Source organism: Drosophila guanche, unplaced genomic scaffold, assembly GCF_900245975.1.
Source record: "Drosophila guanche unplaced genomic scaffold, DGUA_6, whole genome shotgun sequence".
Lineage (NCBI taxonomy): Eukaryota > Metazoa > Arthropoda > Insecta > Diptera > Drosophilidae > Drosophila > Drosophila guanche.
The window spans coordinates 3,886,774-3,908,462 of NW_022995750.1; the positions used below are offsets into that span (position 1 = coordinate 3,886,774).

A 21,689-nucleotide genomic window follows, 5' to 3' on the forward strand; every position below is an offset into this window, starting at 1 on the left:
TAAACATACAATACAAAATAATTTGTACAACCAAAGCCATGAAAAGCATCTACCAACTCTCCCTTGCTATGGCCATTTTTGTAGGACTCCCCTTCATCTAATTCTAAAAGTCGGTGAAGTGGAGTTTGGGAGCAGGGAAACATTTGGTTGGATAGTGCGAACATCTTGAAAACCTGTCAGTCAAACGTGATGAAGGTTTCAACGCATTTTGCCTTTTAAATGTTTTTTCCCCATCTCTCTCTCTCTCTCTCTCTCTATCTCTTTCGCTCTTTTTGAACTCATTTCTTGTCTGTTCTTGCTGTCCGCTGCTTTGGACCCTCCTCCTCCGCTGTCCTCTGTTTTGGGCCATCCCATCCTTCGCTTCACGGACTAGAGACCAATTTTAAAAATATCTGTAGGTAGAATGGAGAAGGAAATGATCCTGCTGCTGGTGTCCGAGTCGAATCGAATCATTTTTCTAGTTTTAAGACGTTAAACTCGACACTTTAAACACCAGTATCCACCCCCTGGAAAAAATAAAGGAAATGGTGCGAGCCAAGGGTCCATTTTGGGATGGGAATTTCTCTCCTCTCTCGCTTTGCAGAGCAATGGCCACGGCCACGGCCACGGGGCAAGTCCCGAGTCTGTTTCTGTTGTGTGGAATGCCAAACAGATTTACTTGTGTGTCCAGCGTGCAGAGTGGACATGTGTCACGTCCTCCATCAGATTCTACCCCAAAAAGGGAAACCATTCTAGCCATACCCATTCGTAGTCCCCCTTCAACAGCTGCTTAAGCTGCTAATAACGAATGGACATTGGTCAAAACTCAAGCAGTAGCAGAAATTAGTCTGCGTGGGGAGTCCTTTCCCCCAGTTGTTCTCCTTTTAATTACTTGGAATATCAACACTTTGTCAAAGTGTCTCATTCATTAAGGTGTGTGTGGGGGGAGTCTCTCTATAGAAGGTTTTCCCTTCATTTAATTGTCAGTTCTTATGGGTTGCAGTATGGGTATTGGACTGGCTGATGGGTTGGGCTGGCTGACTTGCTGTTGCTCCTGTGATAATTACTTTCTTTCTGTTCTTTTATTCATGAGTTGCACTCATGGCCATAAGCATTTGTTTTCGATTAATGGATTCCATTTGAGAAGTCTCTAAGCTGAGGTGTGTGTGGGCCCGAATGACATACACTTGATTTGCTAATGTGAGAGGAAGGATCACGGAATGTTGGATATTGTTTACGGATATTGAACATCAGAAACTTAGGGGCAGAACATTGGGTAGAACTAGAGATTATTGTTCAATATTCGTCAACGGCGATCTCCGTCTCTGTGGGAGAACAAACATTTGTATGCCCTGAGGGATAAACAGTCTTAAAGAGACAGTAAGCTTTCCAAGATATCATTGTCTCATTAGCATAATTCCATTCTTCACTCAATCAATCATTATTGTTCGAAAAATCGCTTCCATTTTGATCATTTTTCAATGCTCCAAAATCAAGTTTACAATATAGGAATTTAAGAGTTTAAAGTTTCTGTGTTCAAGGCAGATTCTATGTGCTAGGCAAAGACAAAGGCAAACAGCAGGTTGTAACAATTTCTTCTTAATTCTAGCACTAAAATTCCCTTAAATTTGATAACTTTTACCTCCATTCCCTGCCACTTCCCTGCCAAAAGCGCACATTTGGCGTTGCATTGTTTTCGCTTGAAAACTCACTTTACGTAAAATTTGGAATAGCTATACTTCTCGTATAGCCTCCTGCCTGCTTGCCACCTCCTGCTGTCCTGCCGCCTGCCGCAAAAATAGAATGGAAGCGATGAAGACGAGGCGGATTATGTGCCCAAGTGTAACTAAAGGGAATAAGGGCGAAAAATCAACGAATCATTAATCAATCCTTTCATGATGTGACGCGGTGCGTGTCCTTTTATGTGTAAAAAAAAAAAAGAAAGAAAGAGAGAGAAAACAAAAATAAAGTGGGGGAAAACCAAAACAGACTGGAGAAAGCGAAAAGAGAGCACGGTGAGAAGGAAGAGGGCAGAGGGAGAGACGACTCAAAAAGAAAAGTATCTTTTTGCAGGAGTTTGACTGACAGATACGCAGGCAGCCCGAGATGTCCAAGTGGATGAACAGGATATACAGGATCAGGGATGGCAGAGAAAACGAAATGGAATGAAAGTAAGCAGAACAAAGAAAAAATGGCGACAATGTTTGCCCAAGGCCTGGCTCCCGTTCCATTTACATTTTGAGGTCGTGTTGATTAGCTGCGAGTGCGAGTGACAAGGTGCCCCATTCCCCCACAAAACCCACTCTGCAGAGTGGGTCGCACTCAGCGATAAGAAATTAAATTAAAATTCTTATAAGGGAAAGGCGGGTATCTGTTGGAGACCATAATGAAGTTTGGGTACCCTGAATAAGTTGATTCCAGGACAGTTCTTAAATCCCAGCAATGTTTATCCAATTTAAGTTTGGATGATCATCTCTCTGGAAATCTAGTTTTCATTGATATATCACAAACTCCATTAGCTAAGAGCAGACAAAGGCGAAACAGGAACATTCAGACGCTAAACCTGAGCTTCACTTGTCTGTCAACTTGGTGGCTTATTTTTTTGGGTGCTGCGTAGAAGCTCAGGGAGTGGAGGTCATGGAGTAGAGGTCGTGTGGTTGCACAGCCATGAGTGATGGTCAGAGATGGTCTCCCATGCTACCAGACACCCAACTAGACAGGCAGACAGACAGACAGACAGACACAAAGATACAAGATACGAGACGAGTATGCATGCCATGCTAAGCAGATGCCCAAATGCAGATGCATCTTTTGTGGAAAACGAAATCGTAATCGTTATCTTTACTCGTGTGACGGGTAAAAGTCTTTCTCTCACGTGTCGCTGCCGTACGCACGTCACGTTTGTCGTTTTCGAGGAGATACCAAAGAGAAAAGTGACAGTTTGCCAGGAAAAACAACAACAGGAGAGAGACAGACAGCAAAAAGAAAGATGGTGAAATCTAAAATCAAACAGACGATGGACATGCAGGCGGTCTGTCGTGCAGAGAGAAAGAGAGAGAGAGAGAGAGAGAGAGAGAGAGGAAAAAGGAACCGAAGTCGGAGAGGAGACGGACCTACACCAATGCGTGAATATGGAGCACATCATTAATTATTCCCAGGGGACTCTGCCTGTGTCTCTTACTGAACATCCTCTGAGCCGATTTATCTGACATTTTCGTATTGAAAAGTTTCCACTGCTTCTTTCGTTTTTGCTCTTCCTGTGGATTTCTACACAAAAATAAATGAAAGGCCCTAAGAATTTCACTCACTTGGGTTTCCCTTTCGACTTGCGATCATTTGTTTTCCAAACGACACATGCTTGGACCCTAGCACTTATAAAAGTTACACCCTCCTCGATCCCCGTAGAATACAAAAAAAACCTTAGGCCAAAAGGGAGATCAATTCGATTTGGTGCTGGATTTTGTGTTGTTTCAGTGCACAGTACGACAGATCGTCGGGGTAATTGAGATGTCCTAAAATATAATAAAGTATGAGCGTTCCATTCGTCTATTTGTAAGTTCTCCTGTCCAACAAAACAGAGAGTATTCTTTAATAATTTGTAGTGACTTTAAAAACTGAGATAATTGCAGCTTTTCTCACAAATGTTGATTCCAAAGGCGCATCAATACTCTTTAAAGTTTAGAGGCATTCCCTTAATATATATTTACTCATTCTATTATAGATTTGGCATCTATTTTAGAAGGTCATTCAAGGAATACAGTCTACATGCCCAGACAGATTTCAATAATTTTATAGTTCTTAATCTTAGCTAAAGTTACACCTAAACAGCAGTACATTTTTGCAAATAAAAACTCTGAATTATTCCACTAACACAAACCTAGAACACTCCTTTGGCAAGTGCAACAACCACTTCAATGGAAAACTTCGAGTGTTCAAGCCTTCGTTTCGTGACTTGGTAAGAAAAGTGAGTTGAAAAACTGCAACTTGGGCATCAGACAATTAGGCATTGTTCATTAATTAAAGCGTTTCGCAGGAAAAGTGCAGTTTGCGAACTGCGATTGTGTCTCTAATCTGAGCATTACACCCAAAGTACTTATCGTTATGACAAGCCAAATGAATTGCTCAATTGCGGCGAGCCAGATGAGAAGCCGAATGATAATTATGAATGCTGAGCTAAGCCTCAGGTTGATTGGAGCTCTAGGTGCAGTATTGAAGGGGCAGAGGCAGGGCTGGGTGCGAGTGTTGTAGGTGAGCCCCTAGCAAGTCGTGAACATATGCAGTCAATTAAATAAACATTTATTAACCAAGCCACTGCACAAAAGCTGTTAACAAAGCCATTTGGACGATTTCAGTAAAATGAAAACGTTCTCTCTCCCTCTCAAAAAGGAACGACACCAACGACTGACTGAGAGTGTGTCTCTCTCTGTGGAGGAAACAAAAAAAAGAGAACAGATAAACACAAAAAGAAACAGCGCTGTAATTGATGGTTTTGGCCAGGACTGTGACTGCTGCTTGCTGCAGTTGTGTGTTGTATTTTCGTTGACCAGCATGGGAGCCCCACATGCACTTTCGTGGCGGCTCTAACCGTCTCTTTTCAGTTTCAGTCTCTGTATGGCCTCCTCTGTCCCACTGGCTGGTTGGGATTTCACGCATGGAACACAGTCGGCGTCCCGTCTGGTCTCTGGACTCCGGTCTCTGGTACCCAGTGCCTAGTACCCAGGTTTCCAATCGCATTCGAGTCCCTCCCGGGCTATACATAGTAAATTCGAATTGAATTTTGGCGGTGCGTTCATTAATCATTATTTCAATCATGAAACAAATGTGCTCTTTGGGTGCTGATGGTTGTTGTTTCTTGTGTTGTATCTTGTGAAATTTTTGTTGTTTCGTTTTTTTCTGCCTGCCCCGCATCCCTATCCCTATCCCCATCTTCCATCTCCTCCTCTTCGATGCGCTTCAAAGATTGATAATCTCTGGGATATCTTTAAATTTAATTAGTCACATTCATAACAGACCGCCAGCCAGCCAGCTAGCCAGCCAGCCAGTCGGCCCTTACCAAATTACATGTTACAACAAAACTGAGCCTCGCTTTTAGCCATGTTTATGCTCCTCCCATCTGGGCCACCTCTGGATTTCCTCTGGATCTCCTCTGGACATGTTGTAGCTGCTCCCGATACACGCCAGCTGAATGTGTGAGAAACTGGGATTCCAGTCTCTATGGCTGCTGCTCAGTATTTTTCTTGCGTAGCCCTTTAATGAAAAATCGCCGTTGTTACTAATTATGATTGACACAGACGTAATTGGAAATTTGAGTCAAGCTTTTCGAGGCCCATCCATCGGCATCGGCATCGACAGCGGCACCGGCATCGGCATCGGCGGTCTTCAAAAAGTTTCACTAAATTAAAGGTTTTCGGCTTGGACTAACCAAAAGAAAAACTTTCTTTGATGGATAAGCGCTCTAGCCTTTTGTATTTCGGGGGGCCTTTTTGTAGCATTTTACACTCAAGCTGGGCTTCGGAATGAGGGTATATCTTGGGCTTGGTGTGAAAAATATTTAAAGAAAGTTTTGTAACTATTTTCACCAAGACAAGATTTTTGACTTCCTCTTGGGAAGAATTTAGGTCAATCAAAGTGGTTTTAGGGCGGTTAAATCAAAGGCAAGTTTGTCTTAAATATTCTCTAAAATACATGGGTAGATTCTTTGAAGTAACTCTTGAAATGTCAAACATTCCGTAGTCAAGAACTTCCATTGAATTCCTTGATCTAAGCCATCATTAGATGAGTTTCAACTTTGAATTAATTTATGAATTTATTGCAGTCATTTGCAAAATGATCCATAATTATCATGATCTTTAGGAAATGGAGAGATTCTAATGAATAATTATTCTCTGGTAAGTATTCATCTGATGTCTTAACTAATTATAAACTCGGGAATGACAAATTTTCAATTAAATGAAAAGATTTTAATGAAACTTTAAACCAAAATTTGTACAGCTCCTTGGAAACATAAGATCTCTCTTTCTCTCTCTGCCTACTTTCTGGACTTTCTGTTGGGTCTTGAGAAAACTCCAAGAACTCTATGAAAAATAGGGGGGTTTTAAACTGCCACCATCATTAAACATAATTTGTTGAAGATTTCTTAAGTTTTTGGAGCTAATGCGAGGCAATTACGGTTTCATCTTTTTTAACCAATTGGCGGCAGAAGAGGCGATCTTTTGGCCTCGAGCCCTTGCCTGGTAGATGGTGGATGGTCCATATGCAGCGGTCTCTCAGAGTCCGAGGCTCCCTCCACTCCATTATGGTCTTGTGCAGTGAACATAAAATCAATCAGAGATAATCTGTCATGGATAATGGGTGCCTGTCCAGATCCCAGTCTCCGGTTTTAGCTCGATATTTGTGCCCCAAAGCGTTCGACTTCGACTCATTTAAGTGATTCGTGTAATTATTTTAAAAAGCCGCAGTGTAAATTTCGTTAAACATTCATCTCCGCTGTGGCTGGAGCTCATCTAGGTCCCATTTTTGGTCATAATATGACAGCCAAACAGTTGAGACAGTTGATAAATGGCCAACAAAATATTTGAACCACATTTAATTGTTCAGGTCTCCAACTGGAGATGTCTCTTGGGCTCTAGACTCGATGCAAAACTTTCGATTCGTCTTGTAAATTTGACTTGAATACCTATAAAAGTCAAATCGGGTGGAAGCTTTAATTTCTTAAGCTCCCAGAGACACACACACACACACACACAGGGGGCTCCAGTCAGTCAATCATTAATCACTCAATCAATCATTTGCCAAGCGATTCCTCGGAGAGCCTTCATTGTCCTGTTGTTTTCGCTGGAAGCTGAAGAGAAGGCTCCTCCAGTATTTCGCTGGAGGTCTCTCCAGCTAATCAACATCCTGTGATGTGATACCCATTCCCCCTTGCCAGAGTTCATCTCTGGTTTAGGCCTACTCTACTCCATCGACTTGTCAACATGTCGTTAACACAATTTCCATACCAGATTGATTGGAATGCCATTCTCTAACTGAAGGCTGTCTTGTGGGGAGTTGTACATAAATGTGGGTTGAGAGGAGGAATTGGGTTTATATTTATTATGGAAATTAGATTTAATGGCATTTATTGGGCAATAGGAAGATGGGATCCTAGGCATTTCAGTTGAGGCTTGCTCTTAGCTGAGAAAATAAGTCTTTCATAACATGGAATTGTTTTAGAAATCCCTACTATTATTAGTATACCCTTAATTACACCGATTAGTCGTTTAATCAGTGACTTTGGTGGCCACCCATTTTGCATAAAAATAACTCGTATTATGGGACCTCGCACACACTTTTTGGGTTTCTTAAGTTTATAGCAAAAACTTTTGATGGCTGGCTTAAAGAACCAAACAGAACAGAAAACAAAGCAAAAAAACATATATGGGTGGTATATTACATAGGTGTATGTATATTAGTCCGTATATATATATTCGCATTGGTGGTCGTAATGTGGCTGAATGTGGATGTGGATGTTGCGATGGTGGTGGCATCATTAATCAACTTTTCTGTGTTGCCTCGTGCAGCAAGTGAACTTCCTTTTGCCGCCGCCTGACAGTCGCAACTGATTGCTGGATCTGAATTGGGATTTTGGACTCAAATGCTCTGCAAGACACATACACACACAAACACACACAGAAAACCCTTGCAACAATACTGTGCCATCCCATACAATCCTCTTACAGTTACTTTGTGTACCATCCTTTTCCTTCCATGCTACTGACGCAAAGCTCTCAGCGAACTCTCTTTTCCTCCGCGTCCGCGTCTGCGTTTGAGTTTTGTTTCTTTGGCTCCCACATTGGACTCCCTTTCACCTTAAGCAGCTCTGTCAGAGTTGAGTAAATTCAATGTAGCAGCCACTAATGCGCTCAGACCAAAAAGTTCCATCTAGAAGGAGTTTAAAGTACGTGAAATAGGGAATAACCAAAAGCTAAAGCTGCTCTTAATGCAATTTTAAAATAATTTTGCTTTGTTTTGTGTAACGTTTGTGGGTGACTTCGAGACTCCTTAGTTTTGAATTGGAAAAAAATAAATGAATTTCAGGTATTTAGATAAGAAAGTAAGTCTGAGGAAGGCTGTCCTATTTTTCCAGTCTATCCCAACTTTTATCACAAATTTAATTGAATTAAAGTATCCTTTATTTGATTAGAGAAGAGTAAGAAAAGTTAATTTAAGAAAAGTTATGTTAATCATAGCATACAAATCCCAGCAACCAAATCCAATTCATAATTAAAAACAAACAACACTATTAAGTTAACAGAAGTCTACCCTATTAGTATGCAGTTGGCTAGTTAATTAATTTGAACACTTTTTACTACAAAATGAAGACCTAAACCCACAAAAATTCATTCATAGTCGTATATTCAAATGGGCACGAACCACAAACTATATTTAAGTTTTATACACTTAGCGGGACCTAATGACGTTTTGATGGTGACCATCAAAATCGAATCAGTTGGAAGTCGATTAATTAGCGACCAAACTTCGCAGTACCCTGGCACAAAAACCAACACAAACACACACATGGACATGGACTCTGATGGCGGAGGTGGTATATAGCACGTGGACCCAATTGGGAGAGAGTAAGTAGATTGGATGGAGGTGTTGCTATCGTATCGTGGTTCAATTATTCGGCAATTAGGCAGCGACACAGACGCGGTCACACATGGCAAAAGTGTGAGTCAAAGTGTTTTTCTTTTAAAAAGTTAAAGGGGGAATTTAATGATTTAATGGATCTGTGGAAAGTCGTAGAGCAAGTCTAAATATTTACAAAAAACCATATTAAAGCGTTTAATGTACGACCTTCTGTATCGTACGTGTATGTGTGTGTGTGTGCTTTGTGCATTATACAACAATCATTCTATCGATTTTCCATGTTTTGTTAGCTTCATTTGAATATCTGCACGTCATGCTCATCTCAACAATGGAATCACGGTAGTAATGATAACAAACCCCCTCCGGGACCCATCGGACAGCACCCAGACACACCACAACAATAATCACATAAGAGAACATAATGGCAAAGTGATATTCGTTCGATGTTCAATTGAAATTATTGCAAGTCAGAGCCCCAGCCTCTCTCGGACTCCTCTCAAGTCGGTAGCCGAGATTCCGTCAGAGAAATCAACTTTCAATATACGAGCAGTACCTCTTTTTTCCTCTCTTTCCTGATCGATATTGCTGGCCAAGAGTCTTCTGCTGCTGCTGCCGCATCTGTACATAAGAAAAGTACGTTCTGAGAGCGGAAAATAAATGGTCTGGTCCAGAGCCACTCACAGATTCTATGCGGGATCGATGAAAGCCTACTGAAAGTGGGCGGTGCTTGGCATTCACTTTTCGAGCATGCGCCATGACTGTCAAATCACCAACACAAAGGCGCACACACACAAACACACAGGCAAAACAACCAAAAATGTGTGCACGCGGTGGCAGTACAGTCGATGCTGCATAAATAGGAACAGTGGTGGGTTACAGTGGCGGGCAAGAAAGTGGTGTGTGGCTTACTTACATAAGGGATATGGTATGGGCCAACATTTAATTATATATGAACTTAATATATTAATTAGTCTTAAAATTTTAGTAAAAAATAGAAGATATATGAAAATGTTGAAATGTGTGAAAGGTGTGTTTAGATTTAATGTAAGCCCCCGTTGTTCCTCAGTGTATTCTAATATCACACAATTAATAGTTTCAGGTTATTTGATATTTGTTAAAGTTTTAAAGATTCCACTGTATTTTGTTTATATTTTGTAGAAAAGACTAGCACAGATTTCTCATGCATTTATATCTTAATATTTCCTCAGTTATATATGTACGAATATTTATCATGGTTCGAATATTTCTGATAATTAACATTACACATTATCACCCACATTCAAGATTTAATTCTTGTACACTCTCTCGTAGCCGTTCACAGTGCTCAATATTCCACTCCGACACTGTCATTCCATTCAATGGGTGGGACCAACAGTCATGCCATCCCCCTCTGACGTATACAACCCTCTCTTTATCTTATCAACAAGAGCGAATGAGAGAGGTAATCCAAATTGGTGGTGGAAAATGGCGTGAAAAGAAGAGGAACCACAGCCATGGCTTCCACAAGAGGCCCACAGTGTCTGTGCGCACAGTGGGCCGGCCTTTGGTGCCTCTTAAACCAGTAAATCGGGTTTCGTCTGGCAGTGGAATGGCGGTAAACAGACGGACAGACAGAGAGAGCTAGAAAGAGAGAGAGAGCGGGCGCGAGTGAGGGAGAGAAGAAAGAAAAACGGAGACGGAAAACAGGTTCGCTTGCGCCGAGAGCTCGCGTGCTCGAACATAACAAAAGCACGGCTCGAATGGAACGGTTCTTCGGTGTTCGCATCGCACTCGTGAGTCAGAGTCAGTTTTTTCCGTTGAAGTCTCTCTAGTTTACCCCGTTTCTTCCAACGCCGGTTACGCGTGAAGCTTCGCGTTGTGTTCCCAAAAAGCTCCCTTCCATATAACCCCATAAATAACCCAAAGAATGCAAATATAAGAAAGCATCGAAAGCAAAGTGTGTGGGAAATACTCCTAAAAAAGAGAAAGAATATGTGCGAACCGAGTGAAAGTGTTGGAAACTGAAAAGTTTTTATCAGAAAAGCAAGGAAACCTCCAGCAGAAATCGGAGAATACAATCCTAGAATATATACAGTGGTGCTCCGGTAGAAGACCAAGTGGTGCTCCGAAATCGAAAGGAGAAGACGCAGTAAAGACCAGGTGGTGCTCCCAGGCTGATCCGTCAGCATGAGCTCATTCCTCATGGGTTATCCGCATGCCCCCCATCACGTCCAGAGTCCCATGTCCATGGGCAATGGTCTGGATCCGAAATTTCCGCCCGTGGCCGATGACTATCATCACTATAACGGCCACTATTCAATGACCGCATCCACGGGTCACATGAGCAGTGCCGTCGGCGGCGGTGGCGGAGGTGGTGCACTCGGTGTTGGTGGTTCGGTTGGTGGGGTGACAGGTGGTGCAGCGGGGATGTCTGGTCACCCGCATGCCATGCATCCGGCGGATATGGTCAGCGACTATATGGCCCATCACCACAATCCCCACACGCACTCGCACACCCACCCGCACTCGCACCACCACAGCAATAGCGCGTTGTCCGGCGTCCATCAGCCATCCGCCGGTGGCTACAGCACCAACTATGCCGCCGCCACACCGCCTGCCAGTCACCATCCGCATCCTCACTCGCATACGCATCCGCACGCGCATCCCCACCAGAGCCTCGGATACTACGTCCATCATGCACCCGAGTTCATCTCCGCCGGAGCCGTGCACTCCGAGCCGGCGCCGCTTTCCAATGCCGGCTACGGGCCGTCGGTGAATGTCCCCAACAGTGGGAGCGGCTCTGGAGGAGCAGCCATCGCCAACTCCAATGGATACTACGGAGGTTACGGTGGAGGGTATGGCCCAGCGAACGGCAGTGTGGGCAGCACTCACTCCCAGGGACACTCGCCGCACTCCCAGATGATGGATCTGCCGCTGCAATGCTCCTCCACAGAGCCGCCCACAAATACGGCACTGGGTCTGCAGGAATTAGGTGAGTTTTCACTAGGGAAATGAAAAAAATAAGGGTTCTAAGGTGGATAATAGTTGGATGTGGAATTGGTGCAGAAATATGAGAGGAATAAAGGTTTTCATGAGGTAGAACTGAACTGTGCCCTTTAAGTCCACGCAAAATGAAACCATCTTAGAGTCTTGGCCATCTGCCATATTGATCTCAATATATTCTTCCATAAGAATCGATTAAATCATAATACAAATTTTCATCTAAAAGTTTAATAGCCATCGCCTTGTAACTCCCTTATAATAATCTGCTCTCAATGCAGGTTTAAAACTAGAGAAACGCATCGAAGAAGCTGTACCTGCCGGACAACAATTGCAAGAACTGGGAATGAGATTGCGCTGTGATGATATGGGATCCGAAGTGGTAATTAAACCGAAAGAAAAACCCTACGAAAAATAGTTAATGCGAATTCCCATTTGATTTATGCAGGATGATATGTCGGAGGAGGATCGTCTGATGCTGGATCGATCACCTGATGAGCTTCTCTCCAATGACAACGACGACGATCTGGGGGACTCAGACAGCGACGATGATCTGATGGCGGAGACAACCGACGGCGAACGGATCATCTATCCCTGGATGAAGAAGATCCATGTTGCGGGTGTAGGTAAGTCGAAAGTTTCCGTTCCCACTCCTCTTCTCTCCTGTCCTACAAAATCCCCAGACATTGTGCCCCCATTTTTCGGGGTATGCTAATTAAATTACTTAGCTGCCAACACCCACTTGATCCACTGACAGGCCCCTCTGTAATGTTCACTCTTTGGCGAAAACACAGAGAGAGAGACCAAAGAAAGAAAACTGCGACTCCCAAAGCTCATTAATCAAAATCAAGAATGCCACGCCTCATGTCGAGGCTCTAAAAACCGTGTCCCAACCCAAGTGACATGTTTCTGTATATATGTACATACTGCTCCTATATAGAATTGTGCTATATCTTCATGTTTTATGTGAGTTTTCACTGTAAACTGCAGTTCAAGTGGATGTCTTTTGAGGGAATTCTTCAAGAGGTTCTTTAAACACTTGAAGTCGCTTGGGATGCTTCGACGTTATAGTGCCAATTGATACATCATTGGATTGATCAAGGAATATAGGAGTTTAAATTGATTTTAATGAGAGAGAACTCATTTTTGAGGATTATTTTGCAGACAGTTTATTTGCTAAAATACATCTCGGGCCATTTAATATAATAAAAAAAAAGTTCTGGTCATTTCTGTCTCAATAAAATTATATTGCATCTTCTAAAAGACAATTCAAAATTCTTCTGACTCTTTAAATGCTCTAACAGATCTAGATATTTATTACCATGTCCATCCACTCATTGAATACTCATTTGCTCACACAATCTTTGAGTTACACCGCCAGCTCGGCCTTTACAACTTTTTTGACCATACAGCACCATAATGCTCTATACATATGATACTGAATGCAGATACGAGAACAGGTTTCCATTTCAGTGTCGAAAACCATTCACCAGAAGGCAACACTGAATGGGCCACAGTCCACTGCGATGGGGCACAGATAATGACCCATAATTGTCACAGCCTAAAACGTAGGAATTCATTCAGCCATATGTCGGAGTGTCGAGTGGGTTACCAACTGATGATTGTCGTCGCTTATTGTTTTAATATAACTGAATGGGCATTGGCATGGCATGGCATGGAACTGGAGTTGAGTTGGAATGGGATGCCTTAGGGCATCAAGTAGGTGTCGACTGCATTTACCCGGAGACCCTCGAGGAGTCTCCACACACGGACCTGATAGATTGCTTTTTAATTAGCACAGAGAGACCCCGAAAGCAAACCCAGAGCAATGGATTACTCCTGTTTGGCCATAACCTTGACCCAAATGGGTAATTATAATGTTCGTTTTACGCCACTCCGACGCGCCTCATCAGGCCATTCCAGAGAGGCGCTTGGGGAATTGACTCTAAGCATCAAAAAATATTAAAAATCAAAGTAGTCCATCAGACACATAGGCGGACGGACGGATGGACAGACGAACGCACAAACGATCGCTCAGGGGCATGTTTGACACAGTCGCAAGGTACGTCGTACGACGTACCCGACTCCATCTCCATCTACGACTTCGACTTTGACTCCGACTGAGTGACGGATGGTCCGTGTCATTTGATGTTAATGTTGTGACATTTATCATGAGCGCACGACTACGAGAACAAGACGAAACTTGATTATCGCCAGTGCATCATCTCTCTCGCAGTGGAGTCTCTGGTCTCGTTATGTGCCCCAAAACCTGTGTCCAACCCCCCTTCTTCCATCCACCTTTACTCCCGTACGTACCCCAGCGGTGTCATGTTGTTCCCTTTACAAATGACTTACACTCGCTTAACACTTGCCTCTCCCGACTAGTAGAGGCCCAAAAAAAACTATGGGAAGTGGCGTGTGGTCTTTTGCTTAATTTATTATTCGATTTTTTTCCTTTCCTTTTCTTTTTTGCCCTACGGCCCAGCAAAACACAAAACTTGTTCAAAGTTTTGTTCGAAAGAGAAGTGTGAAATGGTATTTAGAGAGCAATATGGTGGATTATTTAATAGTTTCAGTGGGCAAGTGTTGAAAAGGTATCAACAAGTGTGGAGTGTTGTTAAGGGACTTTGGGGCTTTATTTGATTTGGGGAAATGGTTTGTGATGGCAGTGGAAGCAACTTTTAACTGTTAAAAGGAACTTAACTACTCCTAGAGAGTGACTTCATCATAAAAAGTGTTGAAAGACGTGCCAAATATTACAATTTTGGCTTTGAAAAGTTAATTGGGGAAAAGAAAATACGTTGATCTTATGGAACATTTTTAGCAATTAGCAATTAGCGATTATTACAACAATTTTTGACTGGAAATAGCTTTAAGATACTAATGAAAATGTTAAAGTGTGGAAAAATCAGTGCTGGAAAGGTGTGATTAACTTTAAATTTGAGCTGGAAAAGGCGAAAAATATAATTAAATACTTTTAAAAGTGTACAAAATTAGTTTAAACTTTAGGATTTTCAGGCAATTATATACTAGAAAAAGATTTCGACTTTGTTATTATATGAAATTCGTTGGAAAGTCGATCTTACTTGGCTGCAGAGTTCTTAAATTTTAGTTCAGAGTAGCCGCTGCTTTAAGCTACCATAAAACTCCCATTCCTCAACCCATTCTTCTGACAAAGTATCACATGCTAATCTCCTATGTGTGGGGAACCTCTTCGGAATCTTGGATGAAAGTATTGATTTCATGCACGACAGAGAGGCCCAAGAGATGAGGTGGCTAAAACATGTACAAGTTTCATGTTTATGCGATATACAATACCTACAGAGGGAAAGAGATACTCGTACTACTCTGATACTCAGATGTGCCTGCTGCTGTGGCTGCTGCTGGCGGCGGAGCATTCAATAAACTGTGAAACGTGAACAGCCTTGTAACTGAATTTCAATGGCAAGTCCACGATTAAGTTTCCACACCATGCGGGGCAGGAGGAGACCGACCTGAGTCTGAAACTTAGGCTGAGGCTGAGAGTCACAGTTACCCGATGACTTGCGGAAAAGCCGCCTGAACGGCAAAAAAAAAACAAAAAAAAGTGCAAGCTAAAGATACAGATACAGATACATGAAGGCACACACAGATGCTGTAAAAACTCGACTGAAATATTACGCCTTTTGCAAAATGTTTACCGGCGGCGGCTGCCCAGGCAGGCTCAGGGCATGACAATGATGAAAATGACGCAGTAAAAATTAAGAAGTTCGCCTTTTATGACAGATGAGGCACGAACAGCTGAGGCACAGACACAGAGACTGGGGCTCAGACTTCGGTCAGACTCAGACTTGGACATCAGACCCAGAGACCGAATCTCCGCTGAGTTCTTGCACAAAGCATAATTAGCGATCCCGCGATCACCCCTCCAGCAAGTGAATGGACCTTCTCTCTCTTTCTTTTAACATATACCCGTCTCTATCTGGATTTGGCAATTTAAGCCAATAAAAGTTCTCTTCTCTAAAGCACTCCGCACGCTGCCAACTTGTTTGCAAATTATCGAAATTGGCATTAATTAGCGTACATTTATTGCTCTCTGCCTTCGACCATTGTACGTACTCCCTTACTTATATATTTTGCCATAGACCATGGCTAGAGACAATTTTTGAAGAGGCTTCTGCGTGTCTTTGTGTTCTTTTGTTGAAAGCAAACGAATCTTCAAGGTCGCTCCATGTCTGTTCTCCATTGTTTGTCCGAAGACTTAAAAGTCGTGAGCTTCTTACTGCCTTTCTGCATGTATTTGTAGCTCCATTCCATTCTATTTTCCACAAACAAAACGATTCCGAGTCTTGGAACAAGTGCTTTAGATTATGCTTTTAGTTGAATAACATTTTCGATGGTCATTTATTGTTGTGTCTCTCTTGGGCTATGAGAAGGCGAAAGTGAAATAAACGTACAATTTGGGAAAGGAAAACTTGATTTTAGAGGGGTTTTTTGTGGGAATTTTCAATTTTCATATTTTGGAATTCCGGCAGTATAAAGGGAAATCAGATTCTTCTATAGAACTGTTCTAAAATACTTTGTTGGATATAAATCTTTTCGAATTTGATTTCCTCTGCGTTAAAGGTTCCTCTGCGTTTAGCCAGGAATAAATACAAAGATGGAAAGATGTATATTTAAGGCAATAGAATTTCAATTATGTGATATTTCTCTTGGAAATTCTGAAGGTTTTCCATCAATTTACTCAACTTTGATCTCTTGTCTGTCCTTATGGTTTCTGTCATATTGATTTAACCTAAATTGGAATCACTTACTCATTTACTCCTTAATCTCAGCCAACTGCTTCAAGTCGCATAAATTAGCATATATTTTTGTATTTAAATGTGCATTTGGCTTTAAGCCATTTGTAAAATCCAAGCACCAAAGTATTTTTGCGTTTAAATTCATAAAAATTCATGCCGTAGAACAATTCTCCCACAGCGTGGCGGCGGCAACCAGTTCAAGTGCTGCTGCGGGTACTTTACTTTGGAGCCACAAATATACGAATATATGGTAGATATATATATGTATGATGTATGGGTACATGAGGGTTTGGGTGTTCTCTTGTGGGGTGGGGGGCACATGCATGGGGTACATGTGTAAGTAGCATGAGCTCATGTTTATTTTTATTATTTCGCCCTGCTCTGCCACAAATTGCAAGTCACTTGACAAGCTGCTGATGCAGCTCCCGCTGTTGTTGAAATGTTGACTTGCCTTTTTTTTCTTGTTCGTTGCCATGAGCTCACACACAGATACTTTAAGGGGGAAAAAAAATAAACGAAGTTTTAAACTTGGAACAAAGCCCAGCTGGAGTGGATAACGCGGCGTATGCGCAATGCGGCATTCATTAGTGCAGATCCTAAAATTAATTTCTAGCAATTTGTTGAAACTGCAACGTGAAACCATGAAAAGTTCCCCCCTCGATTTCCTCCACTATTTGTACAGTCTGGTAACTGGTTTTCTATAAATGATTTCTGATGAATGTCCGTCCAAATGAATTATGACAGATGTTAAATATTTTTGCTTGATTTCAACTCTGCATCTTTTTTTATGTTTTTTTTTTTGTCGCTGGCACGAGTCAAATTTCTTTTTTAACCACAAAATATTTACACACTCTCTGGCTTTAAGTTTATCTGAGTAATTAATCATTCAAACGAATGTAAAATAAATGAAGTGCTGGGGAGTATCGAATCAAAAGGAGAAGCCCGGAAGTTGTCTGGTGGCACCACCGCACCTCAAAATGGGGATTGGGTTTGGGTTTTGGGGAGATTAGGGCCCACCAAATGAGGCCGCCAGACAAAAGAGATTATGAAATAATGTCTGACATAGTTTTTGTGTGCGTATGGGGAGAGCCCTCTCTTTCTCTCTCTCAGTGAGACTTTTCCCCCTCTCTGTCTGTGACTGAATTTGTAGAGTCACAAATGCATGATAAATCATATGAATATTTTTTTTTGTATGGGACAAACATGCCGACAGCCAACAACAGTTTTCAGAATGAATCAGGAGGTTAGAATTGGGAATATATCTGAGGAATACTCAGGAGGAATTAATGGATAAAGGTTCAGGGGCACTGAATTCCCTAGAGAGTGCCAATTTCCTAGATTTTGCAGCTTGTTTTTCTCAGTCTCTCTCTCTCTGAGATTTGGCAGCTCTTTAGCGCTGCCTTCCAGTTCCGCAACCGCTGACGGGGCACGGGTGTGCGCGAAGAACTCTTGTGCAATCTTGATTTCCTTGGCCTTGTATGATTTGGCATTTTCATAAATTGGCTGCCATTCTTATGGCAGTTTTAAATGCAATTGGCACTCATTTTCGGTTCCTCTTTTGGGCCACGACCATGACGTTGCTTTTTGCTCTTCTCCCACATTCCACGCTCCGTCCCTCTTCCTCGTCTCCTGCGTTGAGTTCTTCCCCTTCTTTGAAGCTGGCATTTTCGTTGAAATGTTGAAATGAAATGATACGCACTTATTAAAAACGAATTAACGCAGCATGCCACCAACGCCAACGCCAACGCCGCAGACAGCGTCATAGGCCTCTGACGCAGCAGCAGCTGACATTGGATTTTTTTTTTTGCCTCTCTTTCCAGCTACACGAGTCTGTCCTGCTCTAAAGGTGTTCCCCTTTTGTAATTGATAAGGCCTGTTGTTTTTGCCCTTCGATTTGGTTTAGTTTTTCTTTCTTTTTACTCGTTTCCTACTGGTTTTTCGGTACAATTTTCTCCATTTCATGCCGCAAAAGTTTGTTGAGTTGTGTTTTTCTTCGATTCATGTTGTACCTGGTGTTACATGCATTAACGGAAAGGAAATTGAACTCCCTAACGACTTTCACTTGAAAATAGACTCTCAAGACTCTCTAAATGAATTAACATAAACCCCTTTCTTCTGGAGGGAACATATAAGGAACCATATAAAAATATGAATTTCCATATGGAAAACTCCCTTAAAACTCAAGCAAAAGCATCCACCAATGGCTTAAACAACTTCAGTGAAACTCCAACCCCAAGACAAATGACCATCCAAGAGTGCTGTCTGGCTGTCCACCCCTGAAGTTTACAATATAATCTTCATTTTCTCTACTTCTAGGGAAAATAAAACTTTCAAAACCCACAAGCGAATAAAAAACTTGTCAGCAGATCTTAGGCGCATCTGTTGTGTTTCCTTTTCCAATCGAGTGACCCATGTTCAAGCATTGTCTTCATGGGACCACCCAAAACCCAAGCCCCAACCAAAGACAAACCAAACCAAGACCCACACCTCCCTGAAGAGCTGTCAACGGATAGCTGGACACCGAAGAGCGCTGGACACAGCACAGAATATATCATTAATCTAAGTTTTGGGCCTCGACTGGGATTGAAATATTTCTATCAAATCGAAAGCTGTCTGTCACAGACGCAATGAAATGTTTATAAATGTACAAAAACCGAATGGAGAAGCGGATGGCATGAACGACGGACAGGATATGAAACAGTTGCACAGCAGAGAAGTGAAAACTCTGATGGAAACATCAACATTGGAGATGGCAGCAAATTGAAATTGATGGAGCGTGTACATAAATTTTGATCCAATGGACACCAAATGTCTGTCCATCATTTGGGTCTCTTGGTGGCAGGTGCGAGGCATTTATTTGGCGGCGATATAAATTAAAAAATAATAAGAAAACGGAAGAGGAAGAGGAAAAGGAAAATGAAAGGAGAATTAGTAGGAAAAGCGGAAGGGCTAAGGGCCGCAACCCTTGGAAAACTAAACTGTGGCCGCGAAATGTGGCAACCTTCGGTGGACAGACAAGGACAAGCAGCCCTGGCGCGCTATTTGATTTTGATTAATTATCCTGCCACAAGGAGGTCTTTCATGTCCCCGCTGGCACACACCAGCCCCCAATCCCTCCCAACTAAAACCCCCTTCCCACAGTCACATCCTCAGCGAAGGAGTTCGCGCTGCCAAGGTGAAAGCAAAACTTTTTGGCGGAGGCTTCTTTTAAGGGTTGTCAAGTTATCTAAGAGATTTATTGAGAAACTCAATTTGAAGTGTATTAATTGTGGATGCCACACCCCTTCCCAGTCGCAAGCCCAAACCCAATCCTGAATATTATTTTGCTCTGCCAAAACCATTAATTATGAAAATATTCTTCTGTTTTTAGCGAACGGCTCGTATCAGCCGGGAATGGAACCGAAACGCCAACGCACCGCCTACACACGACACCAGATCCTGGAACTGGAGAAGGAGTTCCACTACAATCGCTACCTGACGCGACGGCGACGCATCGAGATCGCCCATACGCTGGTGCTGTCGGAGCGTCAGATCAAGATCTGGTTCCAGAATCGTCGCATGAAGTGGAAGAAGGACAACAAGCTGCCAAACACCAAGAATGTGCGCAAGAAGACGGTCGATGCCAATGGCAATCCAACACCGGTAGCCAAAAAGACCTCCAAGCGAACCAGTGCCAAGAAGCAGGCGCAACAGCAACAGCAACAGCAGCAGCAGCCACAGCCACAGAACTTGCCACAATCGCAGCAGAACCAACAGCAGCAACAGCAGCAGCAGCAGACTCCAGTGATGAATGAGGTGAGTGGATTGTGTTGAAAGTCAACAGAAAAGGCACTTTAAGTGCGGCTCTGCAGAGACTCCTTTTGGGTTTATGCGTGGAATGGAAATCGAAATATCATTAATTGATGGGAGGATCGTAAAGCAGAAGGAACTTTGCTTTTGGTAATAGAAGTTAAACCTGAGCATATGGAATTTCCTTGAGATTAAAGCCCAAAATAAATTCCCCAAGCATTCTATGAACCCATACTTATACCGTTACTCTTTCTCCCTCTCCCTACTCCAGTGCATCCGTTCAGATAGTTTGGAGAGCATTGGCGATGTGAGCTCCTCGCTGGGCAATCCTCCCTACATACCAGCGGCCCCAGAACCAGGGAATGGCTATGTCGGATCTCAGCAGCAGCAGCATCACAGCAGTAATAACAATACCAACAGCAATAACAATAATAATAATAACAATAGCAACCTCAACAATAATAATACAAATAATAACAATCAAATGGGACACACGAGTCTGCATGGAAGCCATCTTCAGCAGCAGCAGCAGCAATCCGATCTCATGACCAATCTGCAGTTACACATCAAACAGGACTACGATCTGACGGCACTGTAGACAGAACAGGACTATGTAGCCCTCTAGCTAAATGTTAATTTCCAAAAGAAACCCAATTCCCCCCCACTTCCTTTGTAAGATCTTTGTGTTTGTTTTCTTTTCTAAAAACGAAAACCTTGTGGACTCTGAACAAGGCCAAGGACAAATCGGAATATACAGTGAACAAAAATAGTTAGTTAGACTAAAGTTAAGCATCGACCATTAGGCAATCGAACCTCCACTTAATCCAAAATCCCCCAACCACCCCACAAACAAATGTTGTATATGTACTTAAGGCCCCCAAAAATCCCCCAAGAATCAGGTATAAGAGAGAGTTTTTTGTATAAAGCCTAGAAAGATTTGTCATAGTCATAAGTCGATATATTTAGTACATAGGATTGAAAATAGTATGTATAATTATGATTATTATTATTATTAAATGTAGTGTGGCATTTGTTGTGCGTCGTGTAGATGTATGTAAGTTCGTACGTATATTTTATGGATACAAATAAATGATATAAAACGAAAGATATATAATGAAAATGTAAGAGAAATGATCAGTTTTATTTTGGTTTAATTTGCCTACAAAAAGAGTAGAGCGAAAGGTAATTCCCCTTCACAGAACTCCTTCTACTTTGCTTTATAAACAATTTCAAATTGGAATTTATTCCTGAATTCCGCCTACACATTACCCCAAGTAGTAGATATGCTCGATGATAATCCGCTGATTCATCCATCGCTCATTGTCAACTAATTAGGACAAATTTAAACATCACGGCCCAAGGCCCAAACGCTGCTCGGATCCAAAAACTCCTTTTGTGTGCCTGTGTGTGTTTCGCGGGGGTCTCGGGGCTAAAGAATTCAACAGGCCTTTGTTGCCAATCAACATTTTGGGGGAGCACTGCGCTGTGTGGCAAGGAGGCACGAAGCAGTGAGGCAGCGTCGCCAAATGCTAA

The 21,689-nt window shown here is 42.3% G+C and overlaps 1 protein-coding gene across 2 annotated transcripts; it reads left to right on the plus strand.

The window, feature by feature from the left end:
- The first annotated feature begins 8,569 nt into the window (after positions 1 to 8,569).
- Positions 8,570 to 21,237, plus strand: LOC117586293 (homeotic protein deformed). 2 transcript variants are annotated; one of them, XM_034276248.1, is made up of 6 exons: positions 8,570 to 8,598; positions 9,929 to 11,578; positions 11,868 to 11,968; positions 12,035 to 12,212; positions 19,738 to 20,162; positions 20,428 to 21,228. In XM_034276248.1, the coding sequence occupies exons 2-6, from the start codon at positions 10,774 to 10,776 to the stop codon at positions 20,752 to 20,754; spliced, it is 1,836 nt and encodes a 611-aa protein (XP_034132139.1). In that variant the 5' UTR covers positions 8,570 to 8,598; positions 9,929 to 10,773; the 3' UTR covers positions 20,755 to 21,228. The 2 variants fall into 2 exon arrangements, with proteins under 2 accessions (XP_034132139.1, XP_034132140.1); XM_034276249.1 differs by lacking the exons at positions 8,570 to 8,598; positions 9,929 to 11,578; positions 11,868 to 11,968; positions 12,035 to 12,212 and adding an exon at positions 19,073 to 19,209 and having other exon boundaries at positions 20,428 to 21,237.
- Positions 21,238 to 21,689: the final 452 nt, after the last annotated feature.

What these genes read in the sequence shown, in the direction of transcription:
- LOC117586293 (XM_034276248.1), top strand. Translation starts at nt 10,774, where the DNA reads ATGAGCTCATTCCTCATGGGTTATCCGCATGCCCCCCATCACGTCCAG. An exon ending in ACTGGGTCTGCAGGAATTAG is followed by an intron (nt 11,579 to 11,867) that starts GTGAGTTTTCAC and finishes CTCTCAATGCAG; the next exon opens with GTTTAAAACTAGAGAAACGC. An exon ending in AGACTCCAGTGATGAATGAG is followed by an intron (nt 20,163 to 20,427) that starts GTGAGTGGATTG and finishes TCCCTACTCCAG; the next exon opens with TGCATCCGTTCAGATAGTTT.